Raw genomic sequence first — 21,384 nt, 5'->3', positions numbered from 1 at the left:
GTGTATCTCCCTTCAAAGGTGTTTGCTTTCAGAATGGCTGAGGAAGAGTCTTTCCTGCTGTGCATTTTTCAGCTTTATATATGCTTTCACTACAAGTTAAAAATTCCAGAACTTTTTAATTGTGTGGGCAGCAGATCTGTACTATAACTGGTGTCTCAGCTTTGTACACCAATCTGCCAGAACAGTGAGAAAACCAGTGTTTTCTCTGTTAACATTATTAATCAGCATCTCTGGTGCTGGTGGCTCAAAAAGATAGCCAGAATATATATCAGAATGTACATTTCACTTCTCTGTTATCACTGCCCAGCTCCCAGTATCAAACTGCTGGTCCTCAGGTGAGATTTTGGTTAGTTTTGTTTCATTTTACTCAGCAATTCCATTGAAAAGCATCAGCATACATAGAGAATATGCTAGCTTGTAAGGAGCAAACTCTGGGCCATGAAGCAATTTATCTGCCAGGTTTCTGAAGTGCAAAAGTGGGAAACGATGGTGAAGAGGCCATCCAGTTGGCAGTATCTGTGTGGATTATTTGGTAACAGTTATAGAACATGATGTCATAGCATAACAGCTTGGTCTCATGTCATTCTCATTGGTTGCAGTGATAGTACCTATTTCTTGCACCTTGGAACATCGGACCTGAAATCTGCAAGTCTTTTGCAGTTGGAGCAGTTTGCAGGTGGTGCTTTATTCTTTGAATGTCACCTGCCAGAATGTCAATCCTATGCATGAATTTTTCACTCGTAACTTGTGACACAAATGGTAAATAGCCATAAATGGAAGTGGAAGGCTTCCACAGCATATACGGAGTAAGCTCTTGCTAAATCAGGACTTGACGGCATGTTGCTTACTTGGCAACATAAACAGTTTCTTAAACAGAATATAATGATCTTTACTACACAGGCTAACAAGATTGTGATGATTGCACATGTAATCTTACATGTAGAAGGATTAATTAACTTACTTATTTGTGTTAGAAAGACTACAAATCTCTTAACAGTGGGCAAAACTAAGAGTATGAAGCATTGCTCCATATTAAGCACTTCCAGAAGGAAAAGACATATTCCTACAGAAACAAATATAGGAAGAGTTTCTGCTGGACTCAGAGAATCTGTCACTTCCTGAACAAGAATTTAATTAGGTAATTGCAAAATGTTAACATTTGATAACATTAGTGTTTTAGATGGTTTAAATACATTTCCAGATTCTGTGACTAACTTCCAGAAGATCCATGTCAGAAGTCCTTCTTTGGTTTGCATGTGGGCTTTGTTCATTCTGGGCACTGACTGCCCTGAAGCATTTTTATGGGGTAGTAGGAAGGACTTGTACTGCACAGTGCCTTCTCTCAAGTGCCCTCTCCTGCTGAAAAGAAGGAGACCACTGTTCTGCACAGATCTTTCTTGTCCCTAGCCTTTCTCTTCCCTATCCCCATCACAGCTTTCTCTACCCTTGAATCAAGTGACTTCCCATCTGTATTTAATTAAAGGACAAGAACAAACATTGAATATGTTGATGGTTCATCATTTCATGCTGAATTTTTTGGTATACATTCATTTTTAATTCCCACACAGAGAAGAATAATCTCACATCTCTACATAAACCCCAGCATGAACTCAAGTTAAGAATACTGAAATGTTCCCAGAAGATGTCCTCTGCAGATGTCCAGACTCCTAATGTTGGTAGCTAGTGTGTGCACAAAGAGTTATACACATTTTAGAGCTTACTTGAGTGATTGAATCTAGCAGCTGTTAAACAGGAGTTATTGAACAATACTGAGAAAAACTTGAACAGTATATTACTTTCAGTCTTATTATCAACACAGCATTTATTCCACCCCTTTTTCCTGGGTGTATGAGCCCAGCCAGGCTGCCTAATGAGAAGCTGTAGTTTGTTCAGAAACGTATCCACTACATCCTGATTTCAGACATCTAGCCAAATCCTCTGTATGGCAGCACTTGTTTTGGACTAGACAGCAAACCTAGCATGTATGCAGACCAAGACTTGAATACATTTTAATTCTTTTAATGTACATGGAGTGCATAATAGTTGATGACCTAAGAAGGCAGTGTAAGTAAGTATAATGGTGTTCTTGCAATACATGCATAGCATGGCAATACATGCACAGAAGCTTTGCATATCCCCTTGCAGGACTGGAGAGGGCTTACTTCGACTCCCAGGCATTGTATTTTGTTTCCTCTCCCATGCTGGTGAGTCACATTCCACGTCCCTGTTAAGGCAATAGGAGAATTAGTTTCAGCTGCTTCCCCTGCTTGCTCCAGTCCTGACAGCAATGGAGCTTGTGAGCTGTGGCAGAGTGGGGACAAAGAAAGTTGCTTGGGCCGACATTCAGGTTCTGCCTCTTCCCCAGACTAGCAAGGGCTGACTGGGTAAATGCCCTTACTTTTCCATGACTCATGGACTAGAATTCAATGTGCATGCCCGAGTGTTTATGGATTTATTTATTGAAAATATGAATAACTGATTGGTCTATTCATAGTACTGGAAAAAGAAAAATTGCTAGTGATGCCAAGATACTCAGAGAATTGAAAGCTCTAATTTGAGTAGGCATATTGTTATAGTTTTGAAATGGATGCTTATCCTGATTTTCTCAGTTATCCACAAAAATATTTAAATAAACTTTCCACATTTGACGGGATGTTATTTTTACAAAAGTTTCTTTCTCTGTTACGTTAATGATAAGTGATCTTCCTTCCTCACTCCCTTGCTTCCTTGTTTTTCCTAATTTGATGCTTAGTGATGGGCAATTTTTTAAGTCATACCTGGTCTATACAACATTGTGAGTTGCTGACACAGCAGTAAAGTAGTTGCCAGTTATGAGAATTATTTTTTTTTAGGGAACTTTTTCTGTGTGAATTCTGTAAATCAATTTGCATGTGAGTTTGTGTGAAAATGTCCCTTAGAACAATAGCCCTGTTTCATAATAATTAGAAGCTTACAGCTGTGGTGAAATATAGCCTTTTCCGGTGATTAAGAGTAATTTCCAGAAAACAACTTCACTGAGTTGTGATATCCACACTATTATAAATACAATTTCTCAATAAAGTTCTGCTACAAGGGAACTCGTTTTCCTACAAGTCTATAAAAATACACTTTTTGACCTTTTCTAAACAGTTTGTAGCAGGGCTTACATAGAAAATCTTCCATTTGTGAACTCATTTTCATTGTTTATTGTGAAAGAAAGGACAGCTCAAGCTACTTAAAAATCCTTCATTTTGATTTACTCTTTTATTTTTTTTTTAACTCCAAAGTGACTTACATTTTGAAATGAGGTCATTAAAGCCAAAGAAAATGAAGTACTCAGAAGAATAAAATGCCTCATCTAGAAGCACTGTGTTTTAAAAATTGTTTTTGCTTTTATTTGCAAAACAGTACACAGATTGGAATTAACTATTTTCTTTCTATGTTTTGATTTTGATGTGCCAACATTTTATGATGACTTTTCTGCAAAATGTTTTTTTTTTTTTTTATATGTCAGATTAGCATTTTTCATTTGATAATAAGAAAACTGTATGCTGTTCTTCAGATGATCACTGCACTTTAACAGTAATTGGAAAATCCAGTTGCATGCTAGAATAAGAATTTGAAATGCAAAATATGGCACCTTGGTGCATGGCTTAATTTTGAGTATCTAACTGCATTTCTATCACAAGCATGTACTGCATGGAACTGTTGTAAAAGTATGTTTCTGTCCAAAACTTAGGTATGCAAGCACTGAATTACAACTAGTAATGCAAATGAAGGAGCAAAACTTGTTAGCTAAGGGTACTAACAGTTCTGCTGCTGAAGCAACATTTGCAAGTCAATAAAAAAGAATATTCTTTTTTTTAACGGGAAATAAGCATCAGGTCCATAGCAATTTTTTTTTGTATATTTGCATCAAATCACATCTGGGCTGGGCTTCACTAACCAGCCTTTAAGCAGATTCCTTTGCAGTTTCTGTTATCTTGCAGAGGGGACACTTACGTTCACCAGGCCACTGATGCAGAAGTAATTACATGGCTACAGAGGACTTCTGTGGGAGTGATTTCTTTCCTGTGAGTCAACCAGACAAGAACCCAGTGTCCAGCTAAGTCGATGAAAAAATTGGAGCTGAAGGCTCCAGACATCAGTATAATGCTGGAAAAAAATGACGAAATGTAAAAATTACGTCTCTTACAACATTGACTCATTTAATTGCAGAACACAAGTGAGTTATTGTAAACATTATAAGGCCCAGAAATTAACAAGTGTTAATCACATTAAAGGTTGAAAATGCTCCTGAGCTGGATAATGTATGTCAAAGCCAGCCTGCAAAGTTGGCAGTCAGAAAGCTAATTGTTTTACTTGGAAATGGAGCAAACCGAGCATGTATTCTATCACTCCATTAAGTTGTTTTTCATTTTACCACCATTTAAAGACTAAATCACAACACACTATGGTAATTCTAAGAATATATTTAGCTGTTGTTTTCCTTGAAGGCATTCCAAGGATTTAATATCATTCCATACTGATAGTTGTTCCTTTGTTAAGAGATACGTAGCAGTAACCACTTAATGTACTGCAACAGAGGTCATTTACAGAGACCTCCACTTTTGAATGAAATTTGCTGAGAGCAGAGCCACTTGTGGGACTCGCATTGCTATAAAAGAGAATTTGAAGAGCTTTCCCAGGTATAAATACACCAACGAAATTCTAATCCAGGTGCTTGAAAAATTAGGAACTTATATATAAAAAAGGCTCCTTTTAGTCAGTTCTTGTGCTAGAATGTTTTCTAGTTCTATACATTCTCTAGTTCTCTGGGATGGTGAGTTTTTTAATTTAAAAAACAACAACAACAACTGAGCTTCTCAGGAAACAGTATGACCTCAGGAACTTGAGTTTTGCAAATTATTAAAGGAATCACAGGGATCATGAAGACTTTTGCCTGAAGATACTTTTCTAGGAGAGACTGACTTTGAATTTAAAAATTTACAGTGCTCTTTATAATCCATTATACTCTTGGTAGAGACAATGTCAAGGTGATACCTGAAAAAAACAAAAACAAAAACAAAACAAACAAACAAAAAACCTCCAAAACACTATTTTTCTTTATTTTTTAACATTGTTTATGTAGAGGAAATGACTGAAGACAAACACTTCTGGGAAACTGTCACTAGCAGTGCCTCTAAAACATGTATATTCTGGGAATTTCAGTGTTTGTGGCATTCTTCAAATTGATGTATTTTTTTTTCCAAACGGTGAATGCATTTCCCCTACAAGTACAAAATGTGCCGTCATTTCCCTGTTTTGGAGACTAGTACTTTGCTTCTTACTTTGATCCTGTGTATTCCTTTATTTGATATTTGGAACTTATCATCCATTGTTTCTAACACTTTCTACCTTTGTTGCTGTTTCCTCTTTGAGTTATTGCTGTGATAAATGTCAGTTACCTGATTCAATTTCAGTTCTCACTATTGCAGCCTATATATTGTGGCTGCATTAGTGGTAATGCCCAAAATTATTTAAGGTGTAACCACCTCATCTATAACTGTGCCTTGTTTACATTAGGGGTGTGAGAACTGGCATTTCTATACTTTCCTTTTGCTATTTAACATGCATTCTGATTGGAACAGACAGCCATAAATGTCACTATTTTCTGCGGAATTAGTATTTCTAAGAAATACTGGATACATTTACTTTTCTTTTAGTTTTTCTTCCATTGATTTCTGAATTCAAAACAAACAAACAAACAAACAAAAACAACCAACCAACCATCAACTTAGTTCACAGGCTTAAACGCGCGGATGACCCTCTGGAAATATATTATTACCGCATTTCTACTGTTGTTCCAGAGCACAGGAGCACTAGAATTTCTCAAGCACTGGTATATTTAGGACTTTTCTTAAGGAAAAACATTTTCTCCTTCTTCCCTTTCAGAAATGATTTATCTATTAAATCACCCACTGTCACAAAAAGGCCAGCACATGGGCTCATCTAAACAGGGAGATCCCTGCAATACTGGCTTTGCTGACATAGCTGTATTATAGACTGCAGTACATAAGCTCTAGGAGATCTAACAGAGAACAGATGACTGCTTCCTTCTATCTGTTCTGCAGTACTGGCCCTCTGCCAGAATGTAAGTGACCCTTCAAGAGAGCTAAAATTCCTACCTGCTTCAGTGGGTAAGTTTATTTAAACTGTTAGGCCTTGCCTACTGTGGCATGGAGAGCATTCTGCTGTGAAGGTGGCGGTCACTCACAATGGCATGGATGAGTAGTAGACAATCATATTTTAAAAATGCCATACACTGTCTGCCCGATCCACCAAGAGGTCTGCAGAGATGGCTCAAAAGTGTGACTGAGTTACTGCAGTTACCATTCATCAGGTGAGTCTCCCTGAGTCTTACTCTCATGAGTCTCACTTCATGAGCACTTAGACTATGTAATAAACAGAAGTATTTTACTCCTTGTTCACCTGGTCACCTCTTGTAGTGCTGCTAGCATGTCTTGTTGAGCCTTGACACTCCGTCAAGTTTCTGAGCAGTTTCTGAGCAGCCTCTTTAGCGGAGACCTTGAGAATACTTCCATGAAAGTGAGCCCAGTAAACTACAAATTTTTTTTATCTGCTCAGGTGCACTTACCCAGGGATTTCATAAGCACAAGAATGACATTTAGGTTGCATGTCTCTCTCTCTCTCTCTTTTTTTTTTTTTTTTTTAATTACTTTTATTATTATTTTTTAACAGTTCTCCAGCCAACAGAGCTGCCCTGGCAAGAACAACAAAACGAAACAAAACACACACACACACAACACTGTTGTGTGGACCTAGTGTGAAGCAAGCATTTGGATGGAAAATTTCATCTGATGTTTGACAGCCATAGGCATCTGTAAACACTGCTTTTATACTGGGAAATGTCAGACATCCCTGCAATAGTGCTAGCACCTCTGCGTTTATTTTAAGCAGAATGAACACTCACGTGAATGGACCGAGTCAATGAACATCCCTAGGAAATGCATAATACCTGACATTTTTTTTCAAAGTGAAAGACTGTTTCAGAGGGATGCTTAGCCTCACAGGAAAGATGCCTGGATGGAAACTTGCATGCTCGGTTATCTTTCTGTCAGACCAGACTCTTTCTGTGGTACTCAACTCCTGCTGTGAAAGCAAACAAAAGAAAACCCTTCTGTGAACTTTCTTATTACACAAAAAACTTGTTCGTGAGTAACACGGGGGAAAAAATCCCTTCACCTCACTTCAGGCGCTGCAGAGACAGAAGGTTTTCATGCGTTAATTCCTCCTTGCTCCTCTCTTTTCTCGCCCGCAAAACGGGGCACCACCACCTCCAGCGGGCTCGGGCTCAGATGCAGGTGCTCCTGGCACCCGCAGCGGGCTGTGCTCCCCCGGGCCGGCTGCCGGGGGTGCCTCCCGGGGCTACCCGTGCCTGCCGGGGCCGGCTGCGGCGCTGACAGAGCGTGATCCCCCCGCGCAAGTGTGCCGCGCAGGCCGCCCCTCTGCCCCCCCAGCCTCCAGTTACAGCCCTGGCAGGAGGCGGCGGCGCCTTGCAGGGCTATTTTTGGCCGGCGGCAGAGGTGCCGCGGGGGCCCCGAGCCCGCCTCCGCCCCGGGGGGCCGGCCGTGAGGGAGCCCGACCCCGCGGCCGCCCGGGGGAGCGGCACCAGCCCGGCCGCCAGAGGCTGCCGCTCGCCAGCCGAGCTACAGCCGGGCCGGCGGCGGCGGCGGCGGGGCGCCGGCATGGAGAGGACCCCGATCCCGGTGCTGACCGTGCAGACGGCGCCCTACGAGGACCAGCGGCCGACGGGCGGCGGGGGGCTGCGGCGCCCCACGGGGCTGTTCGAGAGCCAGCGCAACTACCTGCCCAACTTCGTGCAGAGCCTCCTCTCCTCCGTCGACCTCCGCGACCGCCAGGGCTGCACCATGGTGGTGGGCAGCGACGGCAGGTACTTCAGCCGGGCGGCCATCGAGATCGTCGTCCAGATGGCGGCGGCCAACGGGGTAAGAACAGCGAGCCTCTCTCTGCGCGGAGGGCTCGGGCTCGGCGCCGTTCAGCCCCGGGCTGTGCCGGCCCCTAAGGCTGCGGTGCCCCCGGGTGTAGCCGAGGGGTCCCTGAGAGCCCCGGGGGGCGGCCGGCCCCGCTTGACGCCTCGCCCCGCACGGGAGCAGGAGAACGCGTTTGACCCCGCGGCAGGGAAATGCGGCGGGATTAGAAATATACTTGTGTGGGAAACGGAGGTGTCAGGCGTGTGCTCGCGGTCTTCTAGAGACATAGCGGGAAAATGTTGCCGAAACGGGAGAAATTCAGCACCTTGGGTGCATCTTAGCAAAAAATGTTCTTCACTGTTCACCTACTGAACAAATCACGAAATGCGAGAAGACAACAGTGGCACATAATTGTAATCGGATGGGTTACAGCTTTTTTGGTTCAGTTTTGAAAATAAAAAATAGTAAGAGAACTGATATCTTCTGATAGCACACACTCAATTTGTATGTATTTGTACTTATTTCCAGCTTTCTAGCTGGAAATATCAGCTAACATAGGCTCCAAGTTTTCACTTCAAAGCAGAGTTAAACTGCTGTCTCTTTGTTAGGATGGCCAATTTGATTCTTCAGGTCAGGAAAAAGAAGAAATATAATGCTATTGCATTTTTTTTTAGTGAATTGATTTTTATTTTTATTTTTTTAATTACCCCAGAGGTCTTTACTTCAGTCCAGTTTCACAACCAGAAGGTCTTCCAACATCAAATTTCCAGGTGTCTGAATTTTCCCTTCTCATTACTGTCAAGTGCGAGCTGTGTGGTGTAGCCAGCCCAGTGCAAACAAAGAACACTTTTAATTTATCCCTAAATCATGGTCTCACCAGTGCGATGCTGCCAAACACATGCTGAGCAGCACCTGAGGTTCCAGGGAGCCTGGCTGCCTTGCGTATCAGGTGCCTTTGTAAGCTTGCTGTTCACGCAGGGCTTGGCACGGGACAGAGCCTCAGTGGCACCGGGCGTGAGGAAGGCTCTCAGGGCACTCGCCGCGGTATGTGGCACAGGGAGCGAGCACCGGCTGTGGGGAGCAGCAGGGTGTTGCAGCTTGATGCTGGGAGGCCCAGAGGAGCCCTTTCCCCTGGCCCCTCTCCCAGCTGGCTCAGCGAGGGAAGCCGCTGGAACTGTCTGCTGACAGGGCAAGGTAAAGCGCAGTGAAAGCTAAAGCGGCAGCCCTACAGCGAGAGCTGCTTTGCCGGTCCTGAGGTCGTGTGTGTCCCTTGTGCGGACAGTGTGAGTTAGGGCTGCAAGGTGACCACAAGGACTGAAGTGCTGAGGGAGGCAAGAAGTTGAGGGCTTAGGAGAGCAGGGGGTTCTCAGCCAGACTGTGCTGTATTCCAGACTCCTTCCTGGCTAATTTTACTGTCAGCTTGCCTCCTTCCAACTTCTGTCACATTCCCCATTCCCCTGCAGATTAAGCCTTTTTGACCTCAGGAGGTTTCCAGTTTGACAGATCGCTGGCACTTTGCTGTAATAGTACTTCCTCTTTTCTTAAGTTACTGCAACTTTCTTGGAAACAGTTTCTCCTGACTGTTTTCTGAAGCCAAGAAACAAAGTTTTTGTGCTCAACAGTTCCCGCAATATGTGAATTAAAGCACGATACTCTTACTAATGATACAGTCCTTAGAGATTCAGGAGGCTGGCTGGTGGGGTGACACTGACATTGAAAAGTCTTCCTGTTTCTGTGTGCTCCATTCCATCTCTGCCAACCCCACCTTGTGCACCCTCTTCCTTGTCTCTACAGCACACTGTAAGTGCATAAGCCTCTTTTTTTTTTTTTTTTTTTTTTTTTCTGTTTTAAATTTCTTTTCCTCAGTGAATACTAATTGCACATTTTATTCTTTGACTGTTAAAACGTGACAGCTGGGAAATTATCTGAACCTCCCTTAAACGTATTGTTCAGTGCTGTGCTGTATAATGGGAGGGAGAGAGAGGGAATACTCCTGAGGGCAAATATCTTTCCCTTTGGGTGAGGTGAAATGTCACTAAAAGGAGTGTGGCCAATATCACAGGGGGAAACAAAGTGAGCTGGCATAGACAGGATGATATGAAATGTGTGGAAGCCTTGAAGCTGTGCTTAAAACCTTTACCTGCAGCAGAATTCCAGCAGAGTGATGGCCAAATAGTGCTCAGAAACTGAACCTGAGTCTCTGTCCTGCAAGACATGTACTGAGATGTATGGTTAGTTGTGCCTGCTGAGTATAAAAATAAAGGGGATCTTCTATTATCAACTGTAAATGTATTGCCCTTTAGAGTCACTAGGTTCCCCTTGTTCTAATTCGGTGACTCACCCCGCATTCTCCCTGTGTTAGCAGCCGAGCACAGTTGGCATCGGCCCCAGGACAAGGAATGAGCTGAGGCCTCCTGCCCAGTCAGCTGCCACTGCTTGCCCTGCCTCCCTGTCATTGGTGGGCCCTCCCGCTCACACCCTCCAAGTTGGGGTTGCAGGTATACACTCCACAGCTGCAGCTTGTTGGCAACAGCTACAGGGTGGTCTGTGCCATGCAACTGTAGTCTGCACACAGTTCACCACATCTTTCTGTTCAGAAAAATGGGTATAGACTAGCTGGAAGCGGTCGCCTGTTGATGGAGTGCACGGATGGGTTTGCAGCAAACTCATTTAGGTAAGGGACTGCATGTCACAGGAGCGTGGGGGAGTATAAAGAAAGCCAGATAGGTCCTGTCTTATTCCAGGCTGCAGTAGCCACTTTTGCAAAGTGAGATTGTAGGAGAATATCTGAGGTTCTTTCTTCCTTTTTACCTGTGTCCTGACAGTAGCAGTATCTGTGTGTCTTATCAGAAAGAACTGAGGCAGAAAACTCCACGACATGTAACACAGTTCCACTACAAATTCAATGCAAATATTCCATTAGACCCATCAACTGCATGTGCACTTTATTTTTGGTGCAAAACTTAGGATAAATTTAAATGCAAAACAATTATATCAGGGTCTGATCAGAAGCAGATGAACTGATGATCATAATTTGTCTATGGAAAGTCATAGCAACATCGCAGAGAAATCACAGAGTACTGCTAATAACTCTGTGAAGGTTTGAAGTGGCAAAGAATTTTCCAGTTGTCTTTATAATATCATGTTGTTTGTATTTCCCATGGTCTTCTGTGCAAATCTTGCCTTTCCTCCCTGCACCTGTATGACTGACATATTTGCTTCTTTGTTGAGCCTGGCAGTCAGTTATCACTGAGATATTATACTGAAAGATAGGACAGCATTGCCCCATGCTGTTCAGGATATAATCTACTCTCTTATATTCTTTCAAGTTTAATTGACTGCGGCATGTGAGGGAGAGATTACTGGAAAAAGAAATAATAAAAAAGCATTAAGTGACTCCATGTTGATCTACAGAATTGTCTGCAAATGCACAGCTGCACGTGGTGATATTGCATAAAAATGTTCCTGTAAAGTACTTGTTAGGGTGACTATTCTTGTGGCCATTTGAGTTTGCTGGGGATCATGGTCTTTGTTGCTGCTGTTGCCACTAAAAGCAGAGTGACAAAATAGAATGTGGCGTGGGGCACAGTATTAGAAGAGCCATTACATGCCTGTGATCTTGTAGCCATGCAAGTTTTTGAATTCCAAAGATAGTATTTCCCTGCTATGAAACTGTCCAAGATTTTCAGAAGGATATTACTGGAACTTTAACTGTGAGTCAGTATACAGACACTATTTCATTTCTGTTCTAGCCCAGCTTGTGTGAAGTCTGTAAATCTGAGTCCATTACTTAAAATTAATTAGATGTCAGTTTAATATTTGATTCAGAGACAAAATGAACAGCAACTGGGCCAAGAGTGGATGAAGCTGTGCATTCCTGCCACCAAAATGAAGAGAAGAGAGGAAGATGTGTACACTTAGAAGGAGTGTCTTCAGGGAATTTCACAGAAACACTGAAGACATTCATATAGACTGAAGCTCTTTGCAACAGTCACCACACAAAAAAAAATCTGTGTACTATAACATATAATTTCACTTTCATCTTTAAATTACAATCCTAAATATTACAGTATTTTTACAGTATGGAATTCAGTCTAATGAATAACATTTCTAATTAGAATACGCACAATAACATTGTGACAAATGCTGAAGGAAAAGCAAAGTAGTCCTGTTCATATTAATTTGTGGCATCCAGAAAAATGAGAAAGATAGTTTCTGTTGAACAGGAAAAAATGGAGATACAGTGAAGAGAGAGTGCCAGGTAATTTGTGCATTCTGAATACTCTACATATTTTGCGTACTTCAAAACAGTAGTTTCTGTGTGCTTGAAAGCACAAATCTAAACCTTGCCTAGAAGTACAGAACAATTCATGATATACCCTATTTTCAAATATAAATGTATTTGTACTTGAATACCTCAACATGGATTCAGCTCTGTTGTTTTCAAACATTTTTCAAAATATAATTCTTGTCCTTTTGCTTACCCATATACAATTCTGTTCTAAGAGTTGGCACCCATTTCTGACAGCTGTATTTGGAAGATTGAGTCATTGCTCTAGTGTTCTACATGCTTCATGGTTTAAAAAAGGGACAGAAAATGTTCAAAACATTTTTTTTCTTTCAATATTTATTTTCATTATGCTTTCCTTCTCATAATAAATGTACTGGTATAGTCTGGAAGAATGTTTGTTAAAGCCTGTTAACTAATGTTCTGTGTTTTTTCTAAAGCTTTGGTACAATTGGCAATAATGGTTAAATGACAGTACTAACACAGCAATCTTGCAAGAAATGACATCTTGTCCAAAAGCTGCTTCATAGACTGAAAAAGAACCCATAAAAGGACACTTTCAAATTCAAAGTAATTTGAAAAAAATCTGTATTTCTCTTTCAAATTACTTACATGGCACTGGTATAAATAAAACAGTAAGTAATGTGGCTAACTGAAAGTTTTCTGTCTTGAGCTTTATTTTGAAAGTGCCTCAAGGCATGTGCTTGAGCTGCTAGTTATTTCAGTGCCCTTCCTGGAGGAGTTTTGAAGGTGTTTTACCCTATGTGTTTTCTGAGGCTGACTCATCAAAGTCAGCCCACAACAACTAGAAACACTTCTGCTTTACAAAAAAGAGTCTTCCTCGTTCCACAACATTTCTGCAGTAACAAGTAGCATTGTATAGAAAGTATTTTAGAAGTAGTTCAGTATTCAAAACAGTTGAACAAAGGAAATGCAAATGTAACACTGGGAGATTTAAAGTAGTTGTAAGAGATGGTAATAACATTACATGCATGCTATGTTGTCTAATCAGTAAGAGAGATACCAGTTTTGTTCTGTAATCAGTGAAATAACGTTTAATCAGCCACTTCACTAAGCCTGGGGATAGAAGCAGAAGAAAGATACCTTTATTGTTGCTCCTAAGATCTGTAAATTGTGATAAATTGAGAGATTGACAAATACATGTACTGTAAATTGCTGTTTAGTTTTACCTGCAGGGAGAAGCATGAGTGGGAAGGCCAGAGAGCCAGAAAGCAATACCGAGTCTGCCAGGAGCAAATGCTGTCACAGTGCACTAGCATAACATTTAGTCTGTTCTCCAGGGAAAGCTAATCACTACTGTGTTTTGTTCTTTTTTCACAAATAATCATATGTTGGCCTCAGGTTCTGCAAATAGGAAGACAGTATTGTTCTTAATCATTCAATCTTAGGCTAATGAAACCATATTATGAGTCTTGAATAAGAAATAAGATTGTTCAATACCACTAAACTGAGCAGAAATGAGGTTCAGCCATCTGGTACATGTGTTAACCATGTGTATGCTCCACCCTGACCAATTGACCATGGCGATGGAATAATGAATTAGAAAAAAATATCTCTTGAAACACAAAATGTGGATTTTGTTATTTGGATAATTTTTCCCCCACAGCATACATGTTTCCCTGGAAAATATTGTAATTAAAGTAGGATAATGAGAAACCATATTTTTTGGTTTCTTACATTTATTTCTTATCGTTTCCTTCATAATTGCCCCTACTGGGGATAAAAAAAGGCAGTGAGACAAAACATTTTCCTAGTAGTAGCAACAGTGAATCAAATGAACTCTGAAGGTTTTCAATTAACTTTACTTATGATTTAGATAGCTTTCCTGTTTTCTAGCAAAAAGATCCAAAAGCATCAACGTTATCTGCAAAAACTGTGAAAAGAGATCAGGGTGGATAAACACATCATCCTAACATCAGATCTTGAGATAGAAATCTCAGTTAATATTTTTTCATATTTGAAAACAGGTCTTGTCATTCTCAGTTGAACAGAAAGAGCTAACCGTAGTTCTGTGTTTTGTGAGAGTTAGAAAAAACAACAACTTATTTTTCATTTAGAAGCTGATTGTTTCAATTTGGAAGTCTTTCTTAATTATTAAAATGGTTAACAGTAACAGGCTTAATAAATTGTCTATCCTTTGCTTTCCTGAAATTATTTGGAATCCCACCTGTAAATAACTGTTAAAGGTCTCAAACAAATGCTGGACCCAGAAGAAGATCATCTATGTAGGGAACAGATCTTTCTACAGAGGAGTCAGGTAGTGACATCTCATGTGCCGTTGCTTTTCCACACAGACTGTAAAGCCATCAAATCTCCCTTAAAGTAGAACAAGAAATCTGAGGTTGAACTCCCTGTTTTTAGGTAGTGAGTGTGAAGGATTTGGAATTCTCCCTCTTTCCCTCCTTCTTTCCCCCCTTTCTGTTTTTAACCTTCCTGAACTATTAAAGAATAGTTTTTGTTTGTTTGTTTGTTTTGTTTTGTTTTGTTTTGTTTTGGTAAGGCTATTAAAATATTTTGCAGTATCTTTTTAAGCTCTATATAGAGCTGCCTCAGTTCTCATCTTTAATATTAACCTTCCCCTCTCATCAATGTTTTTTTTTACTTGCCTGTTTCACAGGAACTAGAACCTTTTCGTATTTCTTTGTAAGTAAATTTCTGGTTGGCTCCTAGTTTATTTATGTTGAGTTGAAACTGCAGTATGTGTAGGTGATGAAGGCAAGGTTTTGAAATTGGAACCACACAGTAGGGCTGCACGTAATACCAAACACATTGAGTCAGTGTTTAATAACACCACCTGAAAGCATTTTTTTTTTTAGTTTAAGAATGGTGAGAACTTCTGCTCAGCTCTGCCCTGGGAAATGCAGCCTGTTCATCTGGAAAGAGTAAATAATGACTGAAGAAGAAATCGTATTTTTTATGGGGCAGGACATCTAAGGGTATTTGGGTTACAGAGATGTGATTTAGAGATTACAAGTTTTAGTATGTTCAGTGTTTGTGATTGCACTGAAAGGCTCCTCCATGAAAGGCAAGTTGCTTGCTGTTCTCTCTTAGCTTGTTGAAGCTCCAGCCCTGTACACACTGTATCCACACAGTCAGCCCTAAACTATAATGATATTTGAAGGTCTTTGCTGATTCATAGGGGTATCTTGAAAAGTCTGATAGCAGGATTGTGCCCTGGTACTGTGCTTGGAAGCTTTGCAAATCACTGTTGTGCCTATGCTCATGCTTGCTGCACTGGGGCTACAAGATACAGTGTTTGTTCACATTCCAGAGTAGCATCCAACCAACCCGTGTATGTGTTTTTTTCTGCAAGAGAATAGGTTCCATAGCAGGAATTTAAATTTCCATCTTAGCCAGTGTATACATCTATACTGTGTGTGTATATTGTGTGTGTTTGTGTTTGCTTATTAATGTTCAAGAATTTAGTACCATTCAGAATATTTTAACTTCTTTTTTCACCTAGATTGGCAGATTGGTTATTGGGCAGAATGGTATCTTATCCACACCTGCTGTTTCATGTATTATTCGAAAGATCAAAGCAGCTGGAGGTATTATTCTAACAGCTAGCCACAGTCCTGGGGGACCTGGAGGAGAATTTGGAGTCAAGTTTGAGGTTGCTAATGGAGGTGGGTCTTCTTTTATTAATGTGTTTACCACATTGCATCTCAGTTTGATGAAACTAGAGTCCAACTGATTTTAACTGTGAGTGCTTTTGGTTATTCTGTTAGAACTATAAGGAACACTATATATTTTATTTTTTTTCCTCATGGGTAGGAGTGTCTTTGTTAGCATGCGTATGTACAATAAGTATTAAGCATTCATTAAAGTCGTTGCAATATTGGTAAGATTTCTACAATGGAGGTTTACTGTCACATTTTTATTACATTTTACTTAGTCTGCCAGACCATTGTAACAATTTTCTTCCTTTTATAAAGATGCCTTTGAAGGAACTTTGTTTTGCTTGTATTTCTGTATTGCTTGTCTTGGCATTTACTTTAAAACTTTTAATTTCGGAAGTGCTGTAAGCAGCAAAACTTAATGTCTTATATAGAAGAAAGAACTTCTCATGTTTACCTAGAAAATAACTGCATTTATCAAAGGAGAGTTGTACCACTTTAGTTAACTATTGTTTAACACTATTGTTAAATAGTTAAAAATTCACTCTTGAATAATTTAATTTGTATATACAACTGATGTCTCATTTTCTGAAATCCGCAAGTTGACACATGTAGTTATATTACACATTGTATATGTTTTATGTTGTAGATCTGTGCACACCCATAAAACATCACAGTGACAATTGCTGATATCACGTATAATTCATAAACAGAGTGCGTTCCTTTTGAAAATCTCAAAGTGCCCTTAAAATAGTGTTTTCTTGCCTATTTTGAAGCTGGGAAGACTTGACAAGGGGATACTTCTCCCTTGTATGTTGTTTGACTGAAAAACATGCATAGTTAAACCAGTGGGATTTTATAAACAGAACAGGCTTGAATCCTAGAGAGATTAAAGGGACTATGTAAGGGCAGGCAGTGAGAAAACCAGGGGCAGAGCATGAACACACCAGAACCAAACTGTTAAATGCTTTAGCACTCTGTGAACTTCAAAATACCATGTACCACCTAAAATCTGTTTGATAAGTAAGTAGAAGTTGGTGGGGCATTTTTTTGTGGTGTATTTTGCCTTTTTAAAGAAAATTCAAACAGGCTATTAAACTTTAAATGTAAACCTTTATAAGTATATAAATATATATACCTGTATATATACCTCAAGCACAGGTCACAGGGTTCAATTATTTATGATAATCTGTGAGGACAAAATGAAAAGTAGTTGGTTTAAGTTGCCATTGAGAAAATGTGAGTTAAGCACCAGGCAAGACTTTTTGTCTCAGAGAATAGCTGAGCACCACAACAAGCTCCTAGGGGAGGCTACTGTTGCTCAGTGTTCTCATGCAGTCTATTTTGCAGATCCTGGCTAGCCAAACAGGCTTATTTCTGTAGTTGTAGGAGAGAATGCAGAGCGATACTATGGGATTGCCTTAGCTGGAAATATTACTAGATGAAATATCCATTCATTGAGAATGATCTAGAGTGAATTAAACCCTATGGGTAGGTTTGGAATAGACCAATAAGAAATCATTTTCTAAGCCAAGTAAAGAGTTAAGTGACTGTTACTTGTATTGCCCTGGACTATCTGATGTACTGGATCTGAGATGTGGCAAGGCAATTCATGTGGCAAAACTGCATTGAATACAGCAGCATTACTAGAGGAGGTGGGAGTTTAGTGGTGAAAAGACTGAGACATTGGATCAGGAGAGAGTGAACATAAAAGAGAGTATAGGAAGTCATTTTCACAGTGGAAGTGTAGGAGAAGAAGAGTCAGATAAGCCAGAATGGTCTTTTGTTGTAACTTTGACTGAAATCTTGCATTACATGCAGCATAATTTATATGGTAATAAATTTTTCAAACCTGTAATTTTTATCAGATTGTCAGTAAATTTTGTAAAATACAGTCAATCTTCAGGATTTGGTAATAAAAGTGCTTCACGAGTAAGATGTGATTTCTCTTTTTCAATTACCTACCTGTAGCAGGTCAGAATTGCTTGTCAAGCGATTAAGTTATTTTGAATTCTAACAATGATACATGTATATTTCATTAAGCCATTGGAGGAAAGCTGCAAGAGAATAACACTGTTAATCTGGTAAAGTATTCATTAATGATAATCTATGCCTAATGAAATTAAGTGGAGTCTCCTTCTCTGGAGATATTCAAGAGCCATCTGGATGCCTACCTGTGCAACCTGCTCTAGGGAACATACCTTGGCAGGGGGGTTGTACCCGATCATCTCTGGAGGTCTGTTCCAACCCCTACAATTCTGTGATTCTGTGAAGTGTAACATGAAACTACCTTAGCTTCACAGGTGTGCATTTACAAAAAGCCCTACAAAATACCAGAAACTGTTTCTGGCAGTTTGTCCATTAAAGTATATGTTGAGATTTGTTGTAGAAGAAAAAATGTCAAAATCTTTGAGCAATAAAGCCAAGGGAAGTTGGCTGTAATTGCTGTAATTGTTTTTCCCTGGGTAATTATTGACTTAAGTAAGTTTTATTAATGTATTGAGTGAGATTATACTGTATTTCCTTTTTTTTTTTTTTTTTTTTTTTTAGATGTGTTAAATGTGTTACAGTGTAAGAAAAGACCGTCTCTTACTGCAATGTTCTTTTTTGGGGCTTATTCTTCAAGAATGCTGATACAATATTGAATTTATTTTTAATGTAGTACATTTTTTTTTGGTAAATCTTAAGATCTGAAAAAAAAAAATAAAAATAATACATTTTATTTTCTTACAGGACCTGCTCCAGATGCAGTTTCAGACAAAATTTATCAAATCAGCAAAACCTTGGAGGAATATACCATTTGTCCTGATCTCAGAGTTGATTTATCTCGCTTAGGAAGACAGGAGTTTGATCTGGAGAACAAATTCAAACCTTTCCGAGGTATAGACATAGGCTTTTATGCATGCTACATTTGTTTATTCTAGATACTGCAGTTGCTGCAGAATGCTTATTGGTAACTATTTAAACAAATCTTAATTTCTTCAGAATGCTTTACTACTAGCAGTTCTCAAAATATTAAGCAGTACAGGTAAGTGTTGCATTTATTTTGCACACAAGGGAGCTGAGGCATGGACTGCAAGTGCGTTGGGACTTACCATTTAGTCAAATACCTTTGCGGAATATATGTGTTAGTGGTTAAACTAGCTAACTAGTGGTTAAACACAAAGCACATTTTTGGGCTAGGAATAATTTGCTCATGTAAATCTTATTGGCAGAACAGTTCATGAGAATCTTTACTCATTCTTTGCTCATGCTTCCTTTCTGAAAAGTTGTGAGATGCAGAAGGAGTAACTTAAAATGTGAAGTAACATGAAGCACATGTTTAATTTTAAGCATATTAATAATTTTACGCCTGTGTTTAATTTAAAATGAGATAACACTGCCATTTTGTTCTGAAGGAGTCAAAAGCAAAGGAAGAACTCCAGAAGAGGAATATTCCAAATAGCGTAAAACTTCTGTGTGGCCTTGGGAACTATTCCTCATTCTTGATGGTCTAGAATTAAAGCCACTTGCTTTTCCAGAAAACATTTTCAGAGGGAAAGTACGTTTTGATAGATGAAGTTTGTGATTTAAATACAAATTTTAATTTTTTTTTGTTTGTTTCTGTTGTCCTTTAAAATAACATGTTCTTTTTGGCTTCTATGGCAAACAAGAAGCAAAGAAAATTCATCTCTTAACACCACTCTAGAGTCATATTAGATTGCTAAATTTTGACTTTCCAGTATTTTAGTCTCTCCAAATTGTATTTTTCAAAATGAAAATTAAAAGAAACACACTACAAAATACATGACAAGTAGCATAAAAATAGATTAAAAATAACTTTAATTTTATTGAATTTTCTTCTGAGGAAAAATTGTTTCCCAATCATCTCTCCCCAGAATGCATCATTCTGGGACAATATGCCAGAGAACCCTCCTGCAATTGGCCTACAGGTACATGAATAAATATAATTTACACAGCTCTGAATGCAAAATCAAATTGCAGAAAGAATGAAAATAATTTAAGAAGTATTTTAAGATTTTATCTGATGTATTTCGAACTTCTCATTACTCAGTTGTATGAACTAACTCCTGCAAATCAAGGCTACAGAGGTGTTGAAACAACTGAGAATAAATCAGTTGGATTCGGCAGGAATGAAAATAATTTTTAGATTTTAAACTTACATGCACTTTACCTTAATATGTGTAAGCAGTTCCATGAATTTGAGGCATTTGTTCATTTGTGTGAAGCTCAGATCCTGCATATGCTTTATTAGGAGCAGGGCTAAGAAGGTATACAAAACTGTCTTTTAGTGAATTTTTGAGAATGTAACTTTATACCACAGAATTGACTCTTTTTCAAATAGGCTTTACAGATTACTTTTCAGCCTTGGGAAATTTTTTTTTTTTTTTTGGTTTGTTTCTCAGTTCAAGTGTATTTTCCTAATCTATTCTAAGCTTTTTTCTTAGGCACAAAAATATCTGTGTCATTTTCATGTTACGCTGAAGAAGAGCAGTGGGGTGAGGTCAGTGTTTCTGAGGAAAACTGGCTGATATTCTAAGTAATAATTTAACTTGTAACTAAATTATTTCAAGATACTCATTTAACCAGATAAAAAGGCATTTGTATAACATATGCTTTTTAATTTAATTAGGAAAAGTAATATGTTCCAAGATGACTGAAAAGCATGGCTTTTGACAGGTGTTTGATAACTGCTTTGATTATGACAGACTTACTTTCATTAATTCATTTTAGTTTGATCTGTTTTACATCTGACAGAACTAGAAAAATTGTATCTCTGTGCCTTTATGAATTCACAATTCAGATTAGCAAGACCTTAGCAAAAAAACAGATGTTGTGTTTGAACCTAACTTTCCCGAATCAGTAAGATATAAAATGCAAAAGTATAGTAGTGAATTGACAACAATCTGGAGACAGATTTTCTAGGTGCCAAAAAAATGAGAAGAATAGTCTGTATGTCTCTCCTGATAGGGTGATACAGTTACTGCTGTCAGACAATAGAAACTGTGACTTTATATCCACACAGACATCTTCCGTCTTCTGCAGTCCTTTAGCAGGTAAAGCTGCTAACCTGTGCAAGGCTTAAAGCCTGATGGAAGCCACACTGAAATCAGTAGAAATCTTTTTCTTTGCCTCTGTGGACTTCAGAGAAAATCTATGTAATATTAGAGGTTGCACGCTCCAATTGTTGTTCAGGTGCATGGGTTGTGAAACTGTTCTGGGAGATGTGTTCCCGTATGTGAATTGTACAGTTTTTTAACCTTATTTTTTCCAGTGGAAATTGTTGATTCTGTGGATATCTACCTCAATCTCCTCCGAAATATATTTGACTTCAATGCAATCAGAAATTTGCTGACTGGACCCAACCAGATTAAAATAAGGATTGATGCCATGAATGGAGGTATGAATTTAAGTTACTGTCACGACAAAACTGTGAGTACACTGCAGTGGTTTGCCAATAAAGGTACAGTGTATAATAGTCAGT

At 39.2% G+C, this 21,384-nt stretch overlaps 1 protein-coding gene across 1 annotated transcript in view; it reads left to right on the top strand.

Moving 5' to 3' along the window:
* The first annotated feature begins 7,599 nt into the window (after window positions 1–7,599).
* PGM5 (phosphoglucomutase 5) overlaps window positions 7,600–21,384 on the top strand; it is an 83,659-nt gene continuing 69,874 nt past the window's right edge. The window contains exons 1-4 of the mRNA XM_084305622.1: window positions 7,600–7,988; window positions 15,746–15,908; window positions 18,633–18,779; window positions 21,175–21,300. Of these exons, the coding sequence (XP_084161748.1) occupies window positions 7,728–7,988; window positions 15,746–15,908; window positions 18,633–18,779; window positions 21,175–21,300 (697 nt within the window). The 5' untranslated portion in view covers window positions 7,600–7,727. The remainder of the gene's footprint in view (window positions 7,989–15,745; window positions 15,909–18,632; window positions 18,780–21,174; window positions 21,301–21,384) is intronic.

This window comes from Netta rufina (assembly GCF_964035555.1).
Source record: "Netta rufina genome assembly, chromosome: Z".
Taxonomy (NCBI): Eukaryota; Metazoa; Chordata; class Aves; order Anseriformes; family Anatidae; genus Netta; species Netta rufina.
Note: the sequence above shows the minus strand (reverse complement) of the source record. Positions and strands in the feature narration are given on the sequence as shown.